Source organism: Bufo bufo, chromosome 5 (assembly GCF_905171765.1).
Source record: "Bufo bufo chromosome 5, aBufBuf1.1, whole genome shotgun sequence".
Classification (NCBI taxonomy): Eukaryota; Metazoa; Chordata; class Amphibia; order Anura; family Bufonidae; genus Bufo; species Bufo bufo.
This window is the reverse complement of record NC_053393.1, coordinates 504,224,834-504,249,315: the sequence shown is the minus strand read 5'-3', so window position 1 is coordinate 504,249,315 and position 24,482 is coordinate 504,224,834. Positions and strand designations below refer to the sequence as shown.

Here is a 24,482-nt window from a genome sequence, read left to right as displayed (position 1 = left end):
TTTTTCTTTTTTTGTTAATTTTACTTGAAAGGGGTTTCGACTGGAGGTATCGTTTCATCAATGCTGAAGTCTGGTAATGTGCATGGCCTACACAAAGTGCGAATAGCAAAAGAAAGAGTCAGCGTCCAGGCAGGTGTAGAAGCAGTCCCGAAAGAATGTTATTCCTCCAACATTAAGAAATGCAGCGTTTCTAACCCCATGGGGTCTTTATCAGGCACTGTACATAATACAATCTTTCTTTACCAACCTCAATTTGTTACTTACATGAAAATCCGTAAAAGACGTGTTTCATATAAAAGCAAAAATGTGTCATGTACTATAGGTAAAGCAAGTTCTAAATATGTACAATACAATAATGTTCCTGGACCCCCGTTTTCTGTTCACCTAGACCACAGGTTTCATTAGTTTGGGGCACACATTTAGGACACATAGGGTAAAGCAATTTCATCAATTTAGTAAGATATATACAGTAGAATAACAGTGAGAGATATAGTATAAATATTTAAAATATCCATTATTACAGATAACTGAGCAGCAGATATAATAAAGGTCACAGGAAAAACCGTATAATGAGCCAGGAAAAGGATCTGAAATACCGACTAATAGATCTCTGAGAGATAATTGGAAAGGGAAAGTTGAGCGTTCTTTGTCTGGACAACAAATGTCTGGAACATTTAAAGTATTAAAGTAATTTTGACTTTTACAAAATGGAAAGTCAGGGGGTCAGGATGTAATTTGGAGGCTGGGTGGATGAAGAATAACTTTTTGATAGCCATTTAGATTGAGTGTTCATCTTCTTAAACTCTTCCAGTTTGCAGATATCATGGGACAGACTAAAGGACATTGTAGAAATTCTAGGAAGGTCTTCAGGACAACTCTATTGTTAATCATATTTCCAGGGTACCGCTCCCCGCCATCTCATCTATGAACTAGAGCCACATGAACAAGATTTTCCTAACTGCACGGTGATAAAACGTGGAATGGAAAAGAATACTATAGTGGAGCGTCACCCAAACTGGAGCAGTACACCTCATTTGTTTTTTTTAATTGTCCTGTTTCTAATCTAAACTCTATGTTATTTCTATTTTCTGTGCAGTTGATGGGTTTTCAAAAGGTAATCAGTCTAGATGTAAAAGAAAAATAATCAGCTGGCGGAGGGTAATACCACAGCAAAGTGTCTGCATCTCCTTCAGGAAATGTTACATTGCTAAAAACCAAAGCAGTAGCTGAAAATAGGTTTTTCAGTGGCAGATTTGTAATTTGGTGGTGGTTTTCAATGAGGTTTTTCTGCTTCCCCACTGACTACTATGGAAATACGCAAAACAAATCTGCTTCAAAGACGTAACATGTTTTTCAAATCTGCTGCTGGAAAAAAAAACTCAACCATTTGTACAAGGTGTGAATGCAACATGTCCGAGTTTTTTTTACATTGAGGTCAATGGGAAACTGTGTATGGAGTTTTGAATGTGGATTAGTGGCATACCGCAATGTTCCACAGCAGACCTTACACTACACACTGACTGTTTCGGTCACTATGCCAACCAACCAGTTTGCCTTTGAACTAGACCAAAGGGCATTATCCTGCCAGTGACTTAGTTTTTACATTTTAATCCTGATCTGGACTTTGCTGCAAGAGAGCCACCAGGCTGCTACCTCTTGGAATAGTTCCGATGTGATGTTGGCTGCTGATCCACGGAGATCAGAGACATTGTTATGTGGCACTCTGAAGGAACAGGCAAACTCATAGTAAATAGCAGGCTGTCAGAGTTTGTGCAAATCCATGAAACAGGGCAGGTGGCACAGGATCAGAATTTTATACTGCTTGTTTCCAGGGGTTACGACCAACCTGCAATCCAGATCATGCTTGCACACTGTAGGCACTATAGGGTGCAGGGGCCGGCGCGTTTTCCTATAGTACACTGCGTGCAGAATTATTAGGCAAATGAGTATTTTGACCACATCATCCTCTTTATGCATGTTGTCTTACTCCAAGCTGTATAGGCTCGAAAGCCTACTACCAATTAAGCATATTAGGTGATGTGCATCTCTGTAATGAGAAGGGGTGTGGTCTAATGACATCAACACCCTATATTAGGTGTGCATAATTATTAGGCAACTTCCTGTCCTTTGGCAAAATGGGTCAAAAGAAGGAATTGACAGGCTCAGAAAAGTCAAAAATAGTGAGATATCTTGCAGAGGGATGCAGCACTCTTAAAATTGCAAAGCTTCTGAAGCGTGATCATCGAACAATCAAGCGTTTCATTCAAAATAGTCAACAGGGTCGCAAGAAGCGTGTGGAAAAACCAAGGTGCAAAATAACTGCCCATGAACTGAGAAAAGTCAAGTGTGCAGCTGCCAAGATGCCACTTGCCACCAGTTTGGCCATATTTCAGAGCTGCAACATCACTGGAGTGCCCAAAAGCACAAGGTGTGCAATACTCACAGACATGGCCAAGGTAAGAAAGGCTGAAAGACGACCACCACTGAACAAGACACACAAGCTGAAACGTCAAGACTGGGCTAAGAAATATCTCAAGACTGATTTTTCTAAGGTTTTATGGACTGATGAAATGAGAGTGAGTCTTGATGGGCCAGATGGATGGGCCCGTGGCTGGATTGGTAAAGGGCAGAGAGCTCCAGTCCGACTCAGACGCCAGCAAGGTGGAGGTGGAGTACTGGTTTGGGCTGGTATCATCAAAGATGAGCTTGTGGGGCCTTTTCGGGTTGAGGATGGAGTCAAGCTCAACTCCCAGTCCTACTGCCAGTTTCTGGAAGACACCTTCTTCAAGCAGTGGTACAGGAAGAAGTCTGCATCCTTCAAGAAAAACATGATTTTCATGCAGGACAATGCTCCATCACACGCGTCCAAGTACTCCACAGCGTGGCTGGCAAGAAAGGGTATAAAAGAAGAAAATCTAATGACATGGCCTCCTTGTTCACCTGATCTGAACCCCATTGAGAACCTGTGGTCCATCATCAAATGTGAGATTTACAAGGAGGGAAAACAGTACACCTCTCTGAACAGTGTCTGGGAGGCTGTGGTTGCTGCTGCACGCAATGTTGATGGTGAACAGATCAAAACACTGACAGAATCCATGGATGGCAGGCTTTTGAGTGTCCTTGCAAAGAAAGGTGGCTATATTGGTCACTGATTTGTTTTTGTTTTGTTTTTGAATGTCAGAAATGTATATTTGTGAATGTTGAGATGTTATATTGGTTTCACTGGTAAAAATAAATAATTGAAATGGGTATATATTTGTTTTTTGTTAAGCTGCCTACTAATTATGCACAGTAATAGTCACCTGCACACACAGATATCCCCCTAAAATAGCTAAAACTAAAAACAAACTAAAAACTACTTCCAAAAATATTCAGCTTTGATATTAATGAGTTTTTTGGGTTCATTGAGAACATGGTTGTTGTTCAATAATAAAATTAATCCTCAAAAATACAACTTGCCTAATAATTCTGCACTCCCTGTATGTAAGTGCGACCACCGTTGCTGGATTGCTGGGTTGTCGTAACCCCTGGAAACAAGCAGTGTATACAGTAATGTGATGAAAAAACGAATCAAGCCAGCAATGGAGGCAATATGGACAATCACAATACATTAGTAAGTGTCTTGTATTACCTTAGTCTACATGATAAATGCAATTTCCTGAAGAGAGACAACCCTTTTGTCATGTGTTAGCTGGTGATCTACAGTGTCGAGTTCTGCAGAGATATCCAGAAGAGTGTGTAGAGGCTATTCGTCATTATATTTAGTCATCAGTAGAACATTCGACACTTTGGTAAATGCAGTTTCTGTGTAAGGGTCCATTTACACGTCCGTATTTCTGGCTCCGCATCCATTCCGCAGTTTTGCGAAACAGGTGTTGACCCATTCAATTCAATGGGGCCGCAAAAGATGCAGACAGCACACTGTGTGCTGTCCGCATCCGTAGTTACGTTCCGTGACCCCGCAAAAAAAAGGATAGAGCTTGTCCTATTCTTGTCCATTTTGCGTACAAGAATAGGCATTTCTATCATAGGGCTGGCCATGTGCGGTCTGCAAAATGCGGAACGCACATGGCCGGTATCCGTGTTTTGAGGATCCGCAATTTGCGGACCTCAAAAACACTTACGGATGTCTGAATGAGCTCTAAGAATGGTATTTAAACAGGGTGGCTGCCAAGAGTCAGACCCCAATGACGAAATATTAAAGACCTATCCTAAGAATAGATCATTAAAATCCCAGAAGTGATGGCTGCTTTTAAAACAGTAAGAAGGCACTCTGTATGATAATACCTATCTTATCACAAAATCAGTAACATCAGAACAAACCTTTAACCCAAGGGCCAACTGGAAAAAGTTAAGAATCGCTGTCATAAAAATACAAAACAGAAAAGCCAAAAGGAACCTTTGGAAATCTCGCTCCAATAGTTTCCCCTGATGCATTGTAATGCTGCGATCACGTCTCATCCAAGACTGACTGAAGCCCTTGAAAGCAGCGGGCAACCTCTAGGCCAAGATGCTGTCATTAACTCTTCATTAAAGCGTTAGAACCAAAATATTGTTTGGGCCGGTGGCCATAGTTTATGCAAGTGCTTTTGTTTTCTAATACTGTTCTTAGCTCCAGAGTAGAAACCTACAGTGATTTAGCTATTACACTGTACATGGTGACGCACGTTTCAGATTTCCTAGGAGAAAACAGGAGGAGGAAAAGAAAAGTACGCTGGAAAGGCATCATGGAGGAGTGTAATTTTGATGGGGCATTTGTGTACCACAATAGATCTAAACCAGGTGGTCGTCCTCCATTTACTTGTGTGCAGTCCAATAAGCCTTTTCCAGTGTAGGGAAAATGTTCTCCGCTGCGGTCAGATGTTTCGTTCTGTTTCTATCGACTAAACTCTAATGCCTGTCACATAGGATTGAAAATGGAAAAACTACGAGCAGTTACGAACAAAGCAATCCCTTATTTGTACCATGTTTTAATATCGGAATTATATATTAAATATAAAATGCTAAATACATTTTTCCTTTGTTGTAAATTGCTTACACAGCCTAATATTCGATTTTCAAGCAAACCGCAATAAAATGGTTTCATGTGTCCTAGAACATGAGGTCTACAGCGACGGCTCGAATACAAGAGGTTTCCAGCGGTGGGCCGCACATTTTACTCTACATGAAAACCCTCTGCTGTCAGTTCCCTCCACACAAAACCAGCATGTTGATGTTATTAAATGCTGAAACGCGATCTTTGGAACATACGATTTTGGAAGTTGATCATGGAATCTATCGAGTTTATATTCAGTAGAAATTCTGTGGGTCGTGGTATCCTGGTAAGAACATGGACCTCAGCCACGGCATATGTATTCTGTGAAATCCCACAATGAATAAAGTCTGTTCTGCTGGTTCTTAAAAAGACAGAAACTGGAATGTGTTGGGATTCAAGTCAATCCGTCACCAGGAAATTGACTGGTAAACCAGGCACAATGCTTTGTAGGACTAGCTCCTCTGAATGTAATGATATGTTCCACTTAACGATCCGTTACTTCTTTCTGGAGAAAACATCCACGGGCCAATGAGCAGTAAAGTGCCGCAAGGGTGGACCCACGCCACCCTGTGTGCTCTCTTGCTCCTCCAGATTCCTTTGCCATCCCCTCCCTCTCCTTGCGATTGACAGGGCCAAGCAAAATGACTTTGCAGGAACCTGGCCATGTCTGTCAAGAAGGCAAGGGAAGGGCCGGCACAGAGCAGAAGATTTGGGGAATACAATATGACCTTTATGAAGAGTGCCTTAAATGGCATGAGGAGTCATAGGCCAGGCAACAGACTGTAGAAGATGGGATGGTTGAACATTTTTAATGAAGACCTACTGGAATTTAATTCCACAGTGCCATATATTCTGTACCAGCTACACATGGTACGAGATGTAGTGGTGTCCCATTCACTTGAATGTGACAGAGGTTAAGTAAGCCGCAGCAGCACACAGAATTGCTGCAAAATTTATGGTACTGTGGCAGGCAACCAATAAAGAGACCTCAGTGGACCAGGGCACCATGGCCTTTTCAGTTTATCGGCGGGGTACAGAGAGTCAGGCCCCCACTGAGTTAATACTTATGGCCTATAGTAAGGATAGGTCATCAATATTAAAGTCCCACATTACCCCTTTAGGGAGTTAAGGGTGAAGGAGTGTCTGGAATTTTAACAAAGATCACTTCTGTTTCACACAGCACTATTAGACTATTTATTGAGACCATTGAAGGTGATTGTAACGGATCTCCTGGCACCCTGACTGGGTACCTCCGTTGATGGATGCTCCTAGTGCTTCCTGAGGGCTCCAAGCACTCCACTTGAGACCGTAATCACTGCCAACCACACGAACCGCCGCAGCTAGGTTGAGATCTCGCCGTATTCCACCCACCCTGGGCCTAAAACCAGGATCCAACTTCCAGTGGGTAGAACCGTGTTGTAATCCCAGGGGAGTATAATACCGATAGCAATCCTCAGAGTAAATATAGCTGTTCCCCCACACATGAGATGACACTCTATGTTGAGGGTAAAACAGGAACTCCCTTTATTGAAGATCAACTCAGTATATATACAGTTTAAGAAGTCTAACAACATAAATCAATCAACCATGAACAACATGAAAAACAGACATCTTCACCCCCTCCATAATGAATGAATAGGGAGAGAGGAGACACATGTGATGAGATTATCTCCTGAGTGTATCATAGGGTGATCTACTCATCTAGGAGTCGGCTGCTCCTAAAGTCAGCTATCTTAATCCCATCACTAACACAATCAGTGGGAGTCTCAGTGCAGAGTTAACCCCAAAAGGTCTGAGGGGGTCTCCATAGTTGTGGGTCCATAGTCCGTAGGAAGGAGGCTGGCCCTCAGGCTTCTCCAGCAGCCCCAGTGACGGTTCAGTCCGTCACAGTGATATTCCCTATTGAAAGGGTGGTCCAACTCCTCTGGACAGGCCCATCATTAGCTGATCAGTGGGGGTCCGGCACCTCGCATCCCCTCTGATTAGCAGTTCTGCATAGCTCCACCCCCAGAGGTTGGTGCTGGAACTACACCGTACCATTAACACTGTAGTGGACAGTGCTCATCACTGCACCACTGTTCCTGTTAAAATCTATGGGAGAAGCACTGCAGTGACGAGCACCGTTCTGATCGGCAGGAGGTGCAAGGTGCTGGACCCCCGCTGATCAGCTAGAGATGGCCTATCCTGAGGATAAGATATCACTTAAAAAAGGCTGGACGACCCCTTTAAGTAATTCCTTGAATACTATATCTCATTCTCCTGTACTTATGTCCACAGTGCGCAAATCAATCGACAACCGCAACATTTGTGTCCCGGCTAGTGAGAGCAGCTCACTGCATTGCTACTCTAAGGTAGCTCTTTGTAGACTTAACTTTTAACTTCATATATCATGAACAGTTTTTTTCCCAGCTTCGAGCAAGCCAGAACTTTCTGTTAGCTTGGGCAAGTGTGCCTTACTTATTCTTTAGCAAATAATTAAAAGCATGTGTGAACTGATATAACAGTTCATCAGTACGGCTTGCCTGATTGCCTGTGGTATGGCACTATCTCTTTCCAGCTCCATATGACACTTGTTAGGCATACTGGCTTCCATCTTTTCGAGGAGGGCCAAATGCTTAAGTTATGTTTTCACTCTGGAAATTTTGGAAGCTGCATTATTTAAAGAGGCTTATCACAACATGACAGGAGCGGACAGCTTGATTTTCAATTAATCCGTCAGTGTTCGAACAGTAAAAGAAAATACTGGACGTTCAAAAACACGTACAAATTCGCTCTTTTTGTTCCTGGCTCCAAGAGGCAGTCTGTGTGAGATTCATGTGTCTGTGCTGTGCACCTGGCCCGAAGATATTTATGGACAGTTATACTGACACATGTTAAATCACATGCTGTCCGTGATCAGGGGGTAGCAACGAAACAGCAAAGGGATATGTGGGCCATTAATGGTTAACCTGCCCACCGCTCGTCTAACAGACATCAGCATGAATAACTTCATGACAGGAGGGCATCTCATTTTTTTACATTTTATTTAAAGAGGCGTTCTGGGCTATAGGGATACCGAAGGGTTAAGAATTTAAAAATAAGAACGTTTCTAATATACTTAAAGGGACTGTTCCATTATGACAGGGATGCCCAACCTGTGGCCCTCCAGGTGTTGCAAAACTACAAGTCCCAGCATGCCTGGACAGCCTACAGCTATTAGGGCATACTGGGAGCTGTAGTTTTGCAACAGCTGGAGGGCCGCAGGTTGAGCATCCCTGCATTATGACAAATCCTTTTCACATGTTCTTTCGGGGCCTATGGATATCACAATGTTTGGAAACTTTCTCTATTAGCCAGAGCAAAGAGTCTTTGCAAACAACAGAGGAGGACTTAGCACAACCATTAAAGGCTATGTACACCTATGGGGGGATTTTTTTATTCTTGCATTGTACTCATTTTAAGCTAAAAATCATTTTTTCAGTTGGTCTTCATTAAAAATATGGAGCCCTTTTTTCTGTATATAGCTGAGATGCTCTAGTAGCAGCCTCTGGATTATCTCTCTTTTCCGTCAGTTGGGGAGCTGACGGACTCCTTACCTCTGCTCTCTGACATTATAAACACTCATTATAGCTCAGTTCTTATCTTACTGATAAGAATGTAGCTTAAATAAAGTGTTTATGACCTCTAAGTAGTTTAGAGATAAGGGTTATTAGATGACCGGCACAAAGTGAAAGTACCAGTCACACAATTAGAAAAAAAGTTAACCCTTTGTGACAGAACAGCTCAATATCTCTTATATACCGTATATAAAAAAAGAGTTTCAGTCTGTCTGGATGTCTGTCTGGACGTCTGTCTGTCTGGATGTCTGTCTGTTCTTTATGCGCGACCAAACGACTGGACCGATCTTCACCAAATTTGGCACACAGGTACATTAGGTGTACAGGAAGGTTTTAGACCAGCTCTCAGGATGTACCATTCCTGAGATATTCCCAAAAAATGACCTGCATTAGCCAATACAAGCCTGCAAGTCTTTCTCTTCATATCCCAGCTGCCATACACGCGGTCACAGGTCCCTTATCAGCCAATAGAAGCTCACAGGCTCTTAGTCTCCACATACACACAGTTTTACTCCAGGTTTCCATAACAACCTAGCCATTTTTCTTCACTGCTGTAGGTCAGCTTTAGGCTAGGGCTACTGGGCGACAATAAGTCGCACGACACATAGGGCACAACTCACTGCTACATGCTTTAATCTTGGATAGATTTTTTTGAGACTGCCGTGTCGCAGCATGTCGCAGTGCGACACCATAGCCTATCATTATAAAAATTGTTGCACCACATTGGTACGACTAAATGTCGTGCGACACATCGTCATGTAGCCCTAGCCTTAAAGAGGCAGGGCGCTGTGGAGGTCACTGTTAAGGGGGCAGGGGCCACTATTAAAGGAGCAGCTGCTGTGGAGGTCACTGTTAAGGGGGCAGCTGCTGTGGAGGTCATTGTAAAGGGGAGTTCACTGAGGATGTTACTAATAAAGGGGCAGGCTGCTGTGGAGGTCACTGTGGAGATCACTGTTAAAGGGGCGTTCACTGTGGATGTTACTGTTAAGGCGGAAGGCTGCTGTGGAGGTCACTGTTAAGGGGGCAGGGGCCACTATTAAAGGGACAGCTGCTGTGGAGGTCACTGTTAAAGGGGCAGGCACTGTGGAGGTCACTGTTAAAGGGGCGGGCACTGTGGAGGTCACTTTTAAGGGGGCAGGGACACTATTAAAGGGGCAGCTGCTGTGGAGGTCACTCTTAAAGGAGCAGGCACTGTGGAGGTCACTGTTAAATGGGCGGGCACCGTGGAGGTCACTGTTAAAGGGGCGTTCACCGTGGATGTTACTGTTAAGGCGGCAGGCTGCTGTGGAGGTCACTGTTAAAGGGGTGGGCACTGTGGAGGTCACTTTTAAGGGAACAGGGACACTATTAAAGGGGCAGCTGCTGTGGAGGTCACTCTTAAAGGGGCAGGCACTGTGGAGGACACTGGTAAAGTGGCGGGCACTGTGGAGGTCACTGTTAAAGGGGCGTTCACCGTGGATGTTACTGTTCAGATGGCAGGCTGCTGTGGAGGTCCCTGTTAAAGAGGCGGGCACTGTGGAGGTCACTGTTAAGGGGTCAGGCCGCTGTGGCGATCACTGTTAAAGGGACGGGCACTGTGGAGTTCACTGTTAAGGGGGCGGGATACTGTAGAGGTCACTGTTATGGGGGATACTGTCGATATCTTTTAACGACACACATAATTATTAAATGAAATAGATTAAATATACCCGTGAGAAGCAGTGTCCTTCTGCTAGTTTTAAATAAAGGCCAATTGGAGTAAAAGTCATTTTTTCAATTGGTCTTTATTAATAATATGGAGTCCTGTTTTCTGTACAGAGCTGAGTAGCTCTGGTAGCAGCTTGTTTTCTCTCTTTTCTGTCAGTTGAGGAGCAGACAGACTACTTATCTCTGCTCTCTGACATTATAAACACTCATTATAGCTCAGTTCTTATCTTACTGATAATAATGTAGCTTAAATAAAGTGTTTATGACCTCTTAGTAGTATAGAGATTAGGTTTATTAGATGACCAGCACAAAGTGAAAGTACCAGTCATATAGTGAGAAAAACCCTTTGTCACAGAAAATTGAAAATATCATTTTTGGCTGAAAATGAGTAAAATGCAATCATAAACAAAAATTGCCTCAGAAGGTGTACATAGCCTTTAAGGCCTCATGCACACGACCGTATGTTTGGACCCATTACCCAACAGCTGTCCGCATCCGTATGTCCTTTCCGTGGCCCCGCTAAATAGATAGAACATGCCCTATTCTTGTCCATTTCTACAGGCGTTGAAAAATAAATGGCAGCATGCCCTCGGTCAATGCATGAGTTCCTACAGAAAGGGTCACTGAACATTCCAAAACTTTTGATGTTATAATTTCTGGCATAAATTATAATAAATTTGCCTGGTCATGGGAGGCCAAGCCCCCTCCCACTAAGTCCCATCAACTTTTTGAAATGTGGCAGGAGCAGCGCACAATTGCAGCGAAAAAAACAGCGGGTGTCAGCATAAACCTTTCCTCCTCCTTAGGACACAATGTAAAAATTATGGCACCTCTCACGTCATCTATTTTGACAAGTTATGCGCCGGGATTTTTTCAAACCGAAGCAAGTTAGTTCTGCCCTGTGCTGCGTGATATTAGTATAAGGGAATAAACTGAAGTCTACTCCACCAGTAGCTCTCTCACTCAATCACATTTTTTTCTACCGTAGTCTCGCGCGTTCCAAGTAATCTACATCTCTGAGCAGTAATACTTCTGTGGAAATGTTCTTCTTAGTTTCCCAGAGTTTTATCTCAGCTTCCCAGATCCAAATCATTAATTTCCTATAACTTAATGTGCAGTGTGAGAGTAGCCTCCTGCAGCCAGACCAAAAACAATATTGCTGAAGTGTTTCTGATATTTTCCTCCATATTCAACATAATTACAAATGGCAAAGAGTGTACGGGAATAATTAGATCCAGAAACCTCCCCACCTTTCTCACATGGATTCACAAGGCTACGTAGATCGATTTCTTTTTCTTTTAACATCAATGTTTGTCTTGTCTCATTTAGCAAAGTCTTAAACTGTGTCTCCAGACAAGTCCTCACACTTCCGAGGAATGTTCTGCCACTTTCTTCTATAACTAATAATCATGGGATTAATAAGTTCCTTTTCACTTTAAAGGGGTTGTCCACTTTTTATTAAGTGATGGCCAATCCTCAAGGTTAGGTCATTGCTAGCCGTTCAGCGGAAGTCCTACATCCGGGACCCCCACAGATCGGCTGTTCAGCATTAGAACCGACACCAGAAGGAGGCATCTCAGTATACTTTGTAGTGGACCGAGCTGAGCTCCTCACTGCACCACTGCTCCTATTGACCTCAACAGGAATGAAAGAAGGTCCAAATACATGAGGCACAATGTGGCTCTGTTCACATTGAGATTCTGCTGGCCATTCTGTTATTTTTGAAAGCAAGGTTAGCCCAGTCTGCAGCGCTATTCCTACTGTCACAACCAGTACCCTAATGGAACCCGAACCCGGCAAAGGAGTTGTCCCATGAGTAAACGTTACATTACTCTATTTAGATCACGCAAAAAAGAACACGTTGTCTATTGAATTTATTAAAAAAGGAACAGACTTTTCTGATAAACACCTGATATGGTGCCTCCTGGTGTACTTTTAATTCCCTTTCAATAAGTCACTTCTAGTACGCTGACTCTATTTAGCTGCTCTGTACAGGCTCGGACTGGCCCACAGGGGTACAGGGGAATCCCCCGGTGGGCCCCTGAGCAAGATGGGCCCCTAGTCTCCCACCCCCTGCACAAGTGGCACATAATACATTAGATTTAGTACACTACATACATATATTCAATATACAGCACCTCAACCAGCTTATGTTCATATAAAAAACTTGTTAGATTATTTATTATATTTGAATGTATCCGTACGGTGGGCCCCCAAAATAAATTTTACTGGTGGTCCCTAGGTACCCCAGTCCGACACTGGCTCTGTACAATTGTGAGAATCACTGTGCGGTGTCTACAAGAAGATGCCTTTGGTAGGGCTCAGCTACTGAGCATGTGTGACCACTGGCACAGGACACATGAGGTGGACATTCTGAGCGGGACACTATAGAACACCAGGCTGCACTATAATAAATAGAAATGATGTCTAGACACAGGAGCATTTTTTTATGATTGCAATAAAAAAATTGTTCTTGTTTTGTGTAATCCAACAAAGCAACACAATATTTATTTGTGGGATGTCCTACGTATTAAGAAACGGCAATATGGCAGTATCACTGTTTCTTAATGACCGCAGTTTTTTAGTGACGTCATAGAAGCGGTCGCGCTTAACAGCACTGATCGCTTCTAAAATAAACAGAGTGTGTATGATGAAATGCAGCCGTTAGTTAGCCGGCAGCCCAGGTCTCCATTCCAGACCCTCCCTCTCATGTGTTGCCGGGTGTCAGATGCAGTGTAGGGCACATGTGTGTAACCTGATGTGAGGTGCACTCGGTGCCATGCTGCTCTCCGCTGTGCTGTACACCAACACCCTGCACTACATGGTCCCCGCCACTGTCATGCTGAGCAGCGCACCTGTTGGCATGGGGTTGCTGGGGGGGTTCTGAGTGCAGTGCTGCCTGTTGGGGGGATGCAATGACCGGCTCTACAACATCTACCAGAGCATGGTACTCTTCTTCCAGCACTACATGGGGGTACAGGTCAGGGCGCGCTGCGGGAGGTCACATGATGTGTGGGCTGGGGGTGGTGGGGGAGACTGCATGGGAGCAACAAGAAGACATGATACTATATGGGGGCAACAAGAAGACATTCTACTGTATGGGGACAACAAGAAGACATTCTACTGTATGGGGACAACAAGAAGACATTCTACTGTATGAGGGCCACAAGAAGACATGATACTATATGGGGGCAACCAGGAGACATTATACTACTTGCAGCGCCATAATGTCTCCTTGTGGTCTCCATACAGTATAATGTCTGGGGACCCCTTACATTATAATGTCTCATTGTGGCCCCATACATTGTGGCCCCATACAGTATAATGTCTCCTTATGACCACATACAGTAAAATGTCTCCTTGTTGGCCCCATACAGTACAATGTCTCCTTGTTGCCCCCATACAGTACAATGTCTCCTTGTTGCCCCCATACAGTACAATGTCTCCTTGTGGCCCCGTACAGTACAATGTCTCCTTGTTGCCCTCATACAGTACAATGTCTCCTTGTGGTCCATATACAGTATGTCTCATTGTGGCCCCCTTACTATGGGATAAATAGGAATTTACCGTGATATATATCGTAATCGCAATACATTTCTTGATATAGTTATCGTGGGAATATATTTGATATCGCCCAACCCTAAAACGTCCCCTTTAAAGTCAGTGGGGTCCAACAATGTGAATTTGAATGTGGAAACCAGGTCATAGCTTCCGTTATAACCGAGTTTTAACCCTTTCCCTACATTAGACAAACATTTATGTCATAATGCCTTAGAGGGTTATAGAGAGGGCCCAGGCTGTACATCTGACAAGTTACCTCAGAACCTGGACATTTTACCACTTAGATGCTGTGGTCAGTAGTGTTGGGCAGGGTGCCAAGCATTTGTCATGGCAGCCGGGTGCCTAGTAAGGTGATTGTATGTTCATGTCCCCTAATGACACTAGAGAAAACAAAAAAGTTTAAATAACATTTTAAAAAATCCGAGTATTTTACCATTTACTATGTAAAAAATCAAAATATAATTGGTTTGAGAGTGTCCGTAAAAGACTGAACTATCAAAATATTATGTTATATATGATGCACGTGAATTAAAAAAAAAGAACACAATGGCAGAAGTGCAATTTTGTGTTATTTTGTTCTAAAAAATATATAAAAAATACGTAATTTTTTTTTTACGTTACCCAAAAAGGTAACAATAAAAACTACAGCTCACTCTGCAAAACAACAAACCCTCACACAGATGAAAACATAAAAAAGTTATGGGTGTCAGAATATGGTAACACAAAAAGCAATTTTTTTTTTATTTTGAAAGTGAAACATAAAAAGGCTATATACACTAAGCCAGTGATGCCCAACCTACGGCCCGCGGGCCAAATCCGGCCTGCGAGCCTGTGTCATGCAGCCCGTGCGACTCCCTGGAAAAAGTCTAAGGCGTACCAATACACATTAGAATTTTCCCCCACATTCATCAGCGCATTGAGCTGTGCCTGTGCCTGAAATAACCAAAAACAAAGCTCCTTACAGCAAGGATTATTACACTATGAACTAACTATACAGACATGGAGAGCCGCTCCGTTCTCCTGCTATGCCCTCCGGTATCTCCGTTCCCTAAGTTATGGTAGGCGGAGTCTGCCCTTATTCTTCTGTAGCGCTGGCCAATCGCATTGCAGAGCTCACAGCCTGGGAGAAAATAACCTCCCAGGCTGTGAGCTCTGCGCTGCGATTGGCCAGCGCTAGAGCAGAACAAGGGCAGACCCCGCCTGCCATAACTAAGTGACTGGAATCTCCGCCTACTATAACTTAGTGAGCGGAGATACCGGAGGGCATAGCAGGAGAACGGAGCGGCGCCCGGGGATAATAGTAAGTGCAGTGAGATCCCCGGGTGCCGCTCTACATGTCTGTATAGTTAGTTCATAGTGTAATAATCGGTGAAAGGTCCTCTTTAAGATTCATTATATGGATGTGAGGTAAGCTCAATGACACAGCAGAAACAACAGAAGGCATAGAGTTAAACTGTTGTTGCTGGGAAGGAGTCTAGACCAATCACAGCCAGCCTCACACACAGCAGGAGTTTTGACCAATCACAGCCAGCTTCACACACAGCCTGGTGGGAAATTCCCTAGCAGATGCTGCTAGAAATTATTATTCACCAGAGAGAGGACCTGAACAGACACACACTCCACTAAGAGTTGTGTTTTATGGAAGCAAGAGGCCAAAATAGGTATTTAAAACAGTTATATAATGCTCCTACTGTTACTATAGTGATTAGAACTGTATACTGAACTAGTTATATGTGTGTGTTTACTTACAGTTCCACCAATTGCAAACACCATACAATTGCAAACTACAAAGTTCACAATCCAAATTTAAATTCCATATTGCAATCCAAATTGCATACAACCATACCAGATCATACTCAACCAATCTGCAAATAGTTACTGCTAACTGCATACTGCAAATTGCGACCAAATTCAGCAAGTAGAACTATTAGTTAGACCTCAGATATACCTCTCAGAGAGATCATAAAGTGCTTAAAGGGCTTCTGTCACCCCACTAAAGTGTTGTTTTTTTTTGGGCTAGTTAAATTAGTTATATTGCGATATATGAAAATATAATTGTGTTACTTACTTTGATCCAGCAGTTTCTGCAAAAAACGAAGTTTTATAATATGTAAATTCGGTCTCTACCAGCAAGTAGGGCGGCTACTTGCTGGTAGCTGCTGCAGAAATCCGCCCCCTCGTCGTGTTGATTGACAGGGCCAGCCGGGATCTCCTCCTCCGGCCAGCCCTGTCGGCATTTCAAAAATCGCGCGCCTGTGTTGATTCGGCGCAGGCGCTCTGAGATGAGGAGGCTCGTCTCCTCAGCACTCCCTCAGTGCGCCTGCGCCGATGACGTCTTCTATTTCGGTGATGTCATCGGCGCAGGCGCACTGAGGGAGTTCTGAGGAGACGAGCCTCCTCATCTCAGAGCGCCTGCGCCGAATCAACACAGGCACGCGATTTTTGAAATGCCGACAGGGCTGGCCGGAGGAGGAGATCCCGGCTGGCCCTGTCAATCAACACGACGAGGGGGCGGATTTCTGCAGCAGCTACCAGCAAGTAGCCGCCCTACTTGCTGGTATTGACCGAATTTACATATTATAAAACTTAGTTTTTTGCAGAAACTGCTGGATCAAAGTAAGTAACACAATTATATTTTCATATATCGCAATATAACTAATTTAACTAGCCCAAAAAAAAAAAATCACTTTAGTGGGGTGACAGAAGCCCTTTAAATAACTTAAAGTCAGAGTACAGATACTCAAGAGAGAAATATATGCACCATTTTATGTTGAATGACAAGATTGAACAGTTGAACCACCATCTTATGCATACCGCCATTTTGTGATATCTTTTCAACAAGTGTTATGTACATAGACTATCTGCTGCAGAGGCAGCAGTGTAATATATGAAGAAAAGTTGAAGCTAATAAAGAAGCTATTTCAAGCATTTGCCGTGCTCTTTAAACCTACTGTTTCCATTGAACGGTGCTAGAGGAATTACAGAGTAATAGACATTCTTCTAATGCCACCTCGCAAAGGACACTTCATAGTGCTGCGCCTGCCACAGGAAGAGGGTTAAAGGAACAGCCAACACTGATACAGATTCTTAAATTCACTATGAGCATAACATTAATGATACCTAGTGCACCACAATTGAAAGCATACCTGAGTTTTCAGGGGGGAAAAATCATAATGGCTACGCTTTTAGGCTTCCCTAAAATCTTTTCAGCCATATTATTCCCTATTTCAGCTGCATAGCTAGATGCATTTCACTCAAAAGCAGGGGGTGCATCCCTTCTATGAAATCTGCCAGCACTGTACTGCTGTGACATCCTTTTCCTTACTTCCCACAGCTCTGTAGCTCACAGAACAGATAAGAAGGGTGAGATCAGACTTACAAAAAGGCAGGAGGCTCCTGTGAATTCAGAAGCAGTGTAGAAGCAGTTCTTTCATCAGGCTCAGGATCTCAGCTAGCTCTGACACACCAGCCATCTTCTGAGTCTCTGTTACTAGGGATGGATCTTGCCTGATACAGTGACTCTTTAAGACTTATTTCTTACAGGTTAAAGGGCGCCCATTAAAGAGTCAATCACTTTAGTGCCACTCCAATCTGACTAATAGAAGAGTACTCTTCTTTATTACATCCATATACCATAACAGTGCATATGCAAAAGGAATCTCTAAGACTATGTACCTACAGGGTAGATTTGCTGCAGGAAAGATCCACAGCAAATCCACAATGACATCCACATCTAAAATCCATACAATACTCATGCTGATTCCGATGCAGATCCGACAGCGGATTTCAGCCTTTAATGGCAAGGGTGAATTCTAGAGCATTATATAGAGCATTTGAAAAACCACATCGAGACCTACAATCAGCTTTGAAAAATTTGCATTGCATTGTAGTTTTCGGCAAGTTTGGGTAAGTCCATGTGGTAGAAATACATGTCAGAAAATTGTTGCCGTGGTTTGTAGTTTGGACTCCCTCCAAATCCACCAGAGGATAAGCCCTACATGTGGCTAATCTGCATCTGAACGTACCAATAGTTTATTCCACGCCATGGATTTTAAAACCATTTGGAAAAAATCTGTGCCATATGAATGAATGGATTGAAAACCATGTAAAGCTTATGTTAAAGGGGTTGTCGCTAGGATATGCCCCCAATTTCTGACAGATGCAGGTCCCACCTCTTTGTGAGCTCCTTAGAACAGAGCCCGCAAACTGACGGAGGGAGCAACGCACATGAGCAGCCGCTCTCTAATCATTTCTATGGGAGTGCCGAAAATAGTTGTCTATTTCCGTTAGCCCCATAGAAGTGAACGGAGCAGTGGCAGCACTTGTGCGGTGGGGTTCGGCTATTTTCGGCACTCCCATAGAAATGAATGGAGGGAGGCTCCGCATGTGCGGTGTGATCTCCGTTCTAAGCATTGGTGCGGGTCCCAGAGATGGGTCGCTAGGAAATGCACCCAATTTCTAAGATCAGACAACCCTTTAATAGATTTTTTACATGGATTTGGACTGGGAAAATGTCCAAAGATCTGCTGTATATGAAAAATCCACAGCAAAGCCACATAGTGTGAACATGGCTAAAGCAGATAACTCCTTCAAATACTGTTATCACTGCACTGAAGCTTCAAGCAGGGCACTTGCTGAAACCAATGGGCATTTTACACTTTAGGCTACTATCACACTGGCGTTTTGACTTTCCGTTTGTGAGATCCATTTAGGGCTCTCACAAGGGGTCCAAAACGGATCAGTTTTGCCCTAATGCATTCTGAATGGAAAAGGATCCGCTCAGAATGCATCAGTTTGCCTCCGTTCAGTCTCCATTCCGCTCTGGAGGCGGACACCAAAACGCTGCTTGCAGTGTTTTTCTGTCCGCGATGTGGTGCAGAGCAAGACGGATCCGTTCTGGCACACAATATAAGTCAATGGGGACGGATCCGTTTTCTCTGACACAATAGAAAACGGATCTGTCCCCCATTGTCTTTAAATGGTGTTCATGACGGATCCATCATGGCTATAGAAGACATAACACAACCGGATTCGTTCATGACGTTTGCATGCGGTTGTATTATGGTAACGGAAGCGTTTTTTGCAGATCCACGACAGATGAAGTAGCCTTAGATGGTGTTGGCACATAAACAATATTTCCTTGATTAATATTTACGGTACCTTTAAAAATTTGACCAATTTCTGGATTTGCCAATACTCTGAGGGTAGGTCAGTGTTCCCCTCCTGACGTCGCTCAGGCTGCTCCTCGTCTTCTTCACTCTCAGTAGAACTTTCACTAAATTCTTCAGATTTTGCTCCAGGAGTTTTACTATTGGTAAAAAGGATAAAAACAGCCTGTATTTAAGAAGAACGTGAATAATATAAGACGTAGCTGAAGAGATTCTGCTTGATCTTGCGACATTCTCGCTGCTGACTTTCACGTGTTTGACAGGGAATTAATGAGAAGTCATGTACTGTTGTATCAGTGCACTTGACGAGACATAAGGATTTAGGGGGTAAAAGTCAAGTTATTTGTCTGGTGTCAAGATAATAACCATATTCTTAAAAATGGGAAAGGCCCCTGCGTTCTCTTAAAGCACAGACAGATGTAGCTGTCAAAAACGTATCTATTACGAGTTCTTCACATGAATGTCAAGACAGTTAACCTTTAGTAAGTGTTACAGGCATGGTGCCCTATAATTCGAAGCTAAAAAAACCCGCCCTGAGCAGAAACAGCGCATACAATAGACACTGGTTTGTGGAATCGTACACGTGTGGAACAGACTGGGCATAGATAACGTGTATGAGATTTAGGGAAAACTCCCCTCGTTCTTCCCTTCCTTCCACCCAGCGGCACACATGTCCATAGGCTCTGACTGGTATTGCAGCTGAGCACCACTCAAGTGAATTGGGCTGAGGTACAATACCACAAACAACCCTTGGGCAAGTGCGGCGCTACGTCAGGAGCCCGTCACTTGCCCTTGTTTCTGATCTCAGACAACAATCCCTTAAAGGGGCTATTAGAGACGTCAATCTTAATCCTATCCTTGTTTAATCAGACGCAGCTCTATACTTAGCGGCTTGCTCTGGTATTACTGCCCAGTTCCATTCACTTGAATTGGACAGAGCTATAGTGAGCTGCCATACCAAGCACATCCACTATGTGTTATACTGGCGGCCTGAGTACACTGCTCCACTCATTTTGCATCTCTCTGTCTGATGTGAAGAGCAAAGTTCTTTGTTTCAGCACTGCAGGAGTTAACCTTCTCCTGTAGGGCTGGGGCGATATGGTCTAAAATCTATATCGCAATATAATTTGAAGCATGTGCGATATAACGATATATCGCAATATATTATTTTCTATATTTTGGGTGGGGTTAAACTTTTTTTTTTTACTTTCTATTTACTAACTATAAGCTAGAATTCTTGTCCTATTCACCCTAATAGAGCTCTATTAGGATGAATAGGACTTTACACTCTCCCTACTGCCCTGTGCATAGTACACACAGCAGCAGGGAGATTACCAGGGCAGCCAGATCTTCAGTAGCGTCCTGGCTGCCATGGTAACCAATCAGAGGCTGCCACTGCCACTGAGGAGGGGGGGACCCTGGGGCTACTGCCACCAATGATTTAACATTGGGGGGGAGGGGGCGCACTGCGGGGGGGAGGGTACCGCAATTTATACTGAGAAGAGGGGGAGTAGAAGGGAAGGACTGTGGCCACTGCGCCACCAACGAATAGTTTATGCTTGAATACAAACGTAGGCTGCAGGTGCCGGCCATATTCCATACCCGGCCTCTATGACTGCGCGTTGCGATCCGCCGCAATTAACCCCTCAGGACCTGAGTGGTTAATTGCGGCGGATCGCAGTGCGCAGTCATAGAGGCTGGGTGCCGGGTATGGGATACGCCCGGCACCTGCAGGCTACGTTTGTATTCAAGCATTAACTATATTAATTAGTGGCGCAGTGGCCACAGTCCCTCCCCTCCTGCTCCTCTCTGTTCTCAATGGTGGCCAGCGGCAGCCGCACACATTGGTGAGGGAGGGACTCCTCCTTCTACACTGTGCCGGCTCAGAATAACATGGTGCGCTCCGAGAGCGGCGCGTGCCATGTTCTATCGCGGTAGGGCCATATAGACTAAATCTCTATCGTTGGCCAAATTGATATCATTAATATCGTATATCGTCTATATTGCCCACTCCTATTCTCCTGCTCTGGGAGCTGCTGCATGGCTGTCTCTCCAATCGCTAGTCACCTGCTCCTGTATATCCCTGGCTGGTACCTGTAGCCCTTGCTTGATCAACCAGGTTTAGGTCTGCTTTCTGCCAGACCTTGCTTAAAGAGCTCTAATTCTGTACCTGCTCTGTACCGACTTCTGGACTGTATTATGGATCTGCACAAACTCTGTCCAGTCAAGACCACAGTCTGTTTCCTCTCTACGAGAATGGCCTGCTTCCTTGTGCCTCGCTTTGGTGTCTCTGATCCCTGTGGGTTAGCAGCTCCTGGTGGTTGGCACAGTGGTTCCACATCCACAACCATAACACACTGCTAAATGTATGTAGCTGTGCCTGGTAAACAATGAATGGGACATGGTCCATGCAGGCAGGTAATCACTGGGGGTGCCAAGAGACAGACCTGTCACCGATCTAATATCAATGGCCTATCCTACAGATAGGCTATCAGTTTGGTAGTCCTGGATAGCCCCATTAATGTTCCAGGAATACAGCTGCTGAGGTCAGGAGAGGGCTGAATTTAGAGAAGCATTATGAATCCGGGAAATATTAGAGACTAATCTAATACTGCTTGTAAGATACCCTGCAATTTATCAACCCATTCACCGCATATATGACTAAAACTAATATAGTGGTAGAAAACATAGCAACTGTGGAGGACATTTGTATAGTACAGTGACAATAAAGGCATCTTATCTGCATTCACACCAGTTTTCTGGCATGAATTAAGACATCTATGGCACCTAGAAGGCTTGAGAAAGACTCTTAGGCACCTTTCACACGGGCAAGTATTCCGCGCTGATGCGATGCGTGAGTTGAACGCATTCCACCCGCACTGAATCATGACCCATTCATTTCTATGGGGCTGTGCACATGAGCGGTGATTTTCACGCATCACTTGTGCGTTCCGTGAAAATCGTAGCATGCTCCTCTTTGTGCGTTTTTCGCGTAACGCAGGCCCCATAGAAATTAATGGGGTTGCGTGAAAATCGCAAGCATCCGCAAGCAAGTGCGGATGCGGTGCGATTTTCACGCACTGTTGCTAGGAGACTATCGGGTTAGAGACCCGATCATTATTATTTCCCCTTATAACATGGTTATAAGGGAAAATAATAGCATTCTGAATACAGAATGCATAGTACAATAGGGCTGGAGGGGTTAAAAAAAAAATATATAATTAAACTCACCTTAGTCCACTTGATCGCGGAGCCGGCATCTCCTTCTGTCTCCTTCTTTGCTGATTGCAGGAAAAGGACCTGTGGTGACGTCACTCCGGTCATCACATGGTCCATCACATGATCCATCATCATGGTAAAAGATCATGTGATGGACCATGTGATGACCGGAGTGACGTCACCACAGGTCCTTTTCCTGCAATCAGCAAAGAAGGAGACAGAAGAGATGCCGGCTGCGCGATCAAGTGGACTAAGGTGAGTTTAATTATTTTTTTAAAAAATTAACCCCTCCAGTGCTATTTTACTATGCATTCTGTATTCAGAATGCTATTATTTTCCCTTATAACCATGTTATAAGGGAAAATAATACAATCTACAGAACACCGATCCCAAGCCCGAACTACTGTGAAGAAGTTCGGGTTTGGGTACCATTTTCTCACGTGAGTGCAAAACGCATTACAATGTTTTGCACTCGCGCGGAAAAATCGCGCATGTTCCCGCAACGCCCGTGTGAAAGAGGCCTTAGGAGTCAAAACGTCGCATGGTTGGTGAATAAAACTCTGGAAATTGTCAAGACATTGAGTGCCACGGTCTTCTCTCCATCTTAGCAGCTAGAATGCTGCCATAGATTTCAGTCTGTCTCACGGCCAGCCCCTCTGCATAAATTTGTCGCAACCTCAACACTGGACAAATCAACACTGGTCTTGATAAATGTCTCCCTGTGTTTTTAGTGCCTTTTTTTCTGAAGCAAATAATATGGCTACATGAACAATTATTTCCATAGTGGGGTTTCGACATCTGAGAGAAATCTCTGAGCATCTCTGAGCTTTTAAAGGTGAAATTAGATAGAAAAATAATTACGGGAATACCCATTGAGGGAGGTGCATCATCCTGGACGGGACATCTGTTTTTTATTACTTCTCAACAAGAGTGAATCTTTGTTTCAAAATAAAGAAAAAATAAGCTCCAGTTTTCTCCTTTTCTATCTTTTCCATCTTTAAAATTCCAAATTTACATTAGAGGGAATGAGAGTACGCTTGTAGAAATTAAACAAATCACCGACTGTCGCTCATTATCTGTTCAATTTATTAACATCTGCTTTTGCTTGACATCAATCAAAGATAATCTTTCAGCAATGATCATACAATTTTTTGTCTAGTCCTGAGTGCGAGACATATTACAGTTCATTAGGACAAGTAAAGTCAGTCTTGGTGTCCAACGCCTATGAAATATCACATCCAGATGGCCGATTCGAATTTTGTTGTAAATCAGAATAGTTTTTAGAGGTAAACAGTAAAAACTAAGTTATCTGGCCAACATCTGAGAGTACAAGAACAGCAACTGAGAAGAATGAATGAAGTCCAAGTGAAAGAATCTAATGGCATAACCCTCTATTGTTCCAAAAATGGACAGGTACGGGAGGAACTAAGCTGTTGTCATGTCCATGGCTCCATGCAAACACAGCCACGTTTACCTTAAAGGGGGTTTCCACTTTGAACAGCTTGTTAGAAGTGCGCCCTGAAAACAAGCTGATCAGAAAGTGTCTCCTTGCTAGTACAGTGATCAGCTATAAAATGTGGGGGAATTTGACAGTAAGGGCTCATGCACACGAACGTATTTTGTTTCTGTGTCCATTCCGTTTTTTTTTGCGGCCTGTATGCGGAAACATTCACTTCAATGGAAATGACTCCTTGTGCATGCCGTTTTGCAAAAAAATATAACATGTCCAATTACTGTCTGCATTACAGACAAGGATAGGACTGTTCTATTAGGGGTCAGCTGTTCCATTCCGCCAAATACGGAATGCACACGGACGTCATCTGTATTTTTTGCGGATCCGTGTTTTGAGGACCACAAAATACATACGGTCGTGTGCATGAACCCTAAGGAAGAGATTTATCAAGCCCTTTGCACCAGAATAGTGTTGCCAAAAAGTTGAAATTTTTGGGCAAGCCCTGTTTTGTGCAAGAATTTGCAACAGTTTACCCTTTTAAGTCATGTTTGGCACTTTTGTAAAAAAAAAAAGCTTGGGTGCGAGGTGGCAGGGTCAACGTGGTCTGAGACATTTAAGGTGACTGACGTCAGTTTTCTGGCATAAGTCATATCTGAGATTTCAGACTATGCTGCACAGAACTGAAAGATGTGCGGAAATTATTAAGAGGTACGCGCCATACTAGATCAAGACAGCAGTCTTTATAAATTCCCCCTTAAAGGAAT

General features: G+C 43.7%; 1 protein-coding gene across 1 annotated transcript in view; it reads right to left on the bottom strand.

The window, feature by feature from the left end:
• ODAD2 (outer dynein arm docking complex subunit 2) overlaps positions 1-24,482 on the bottom strand; it is a 145,880-nt gene that overhangs the window by 85,548 nt on the left and 35,850 nt on the right. The window contains exon 10 of the mRNA XM_040434342.1: positions 19,039-19,186. Coding sequence (XP_040290276.1) covers positions 19,039-19,186 — 148 coding nt within the window. The remainder of the gene's footprint in view (positions 1-19,038; positions 19,187-24,482) is intronic.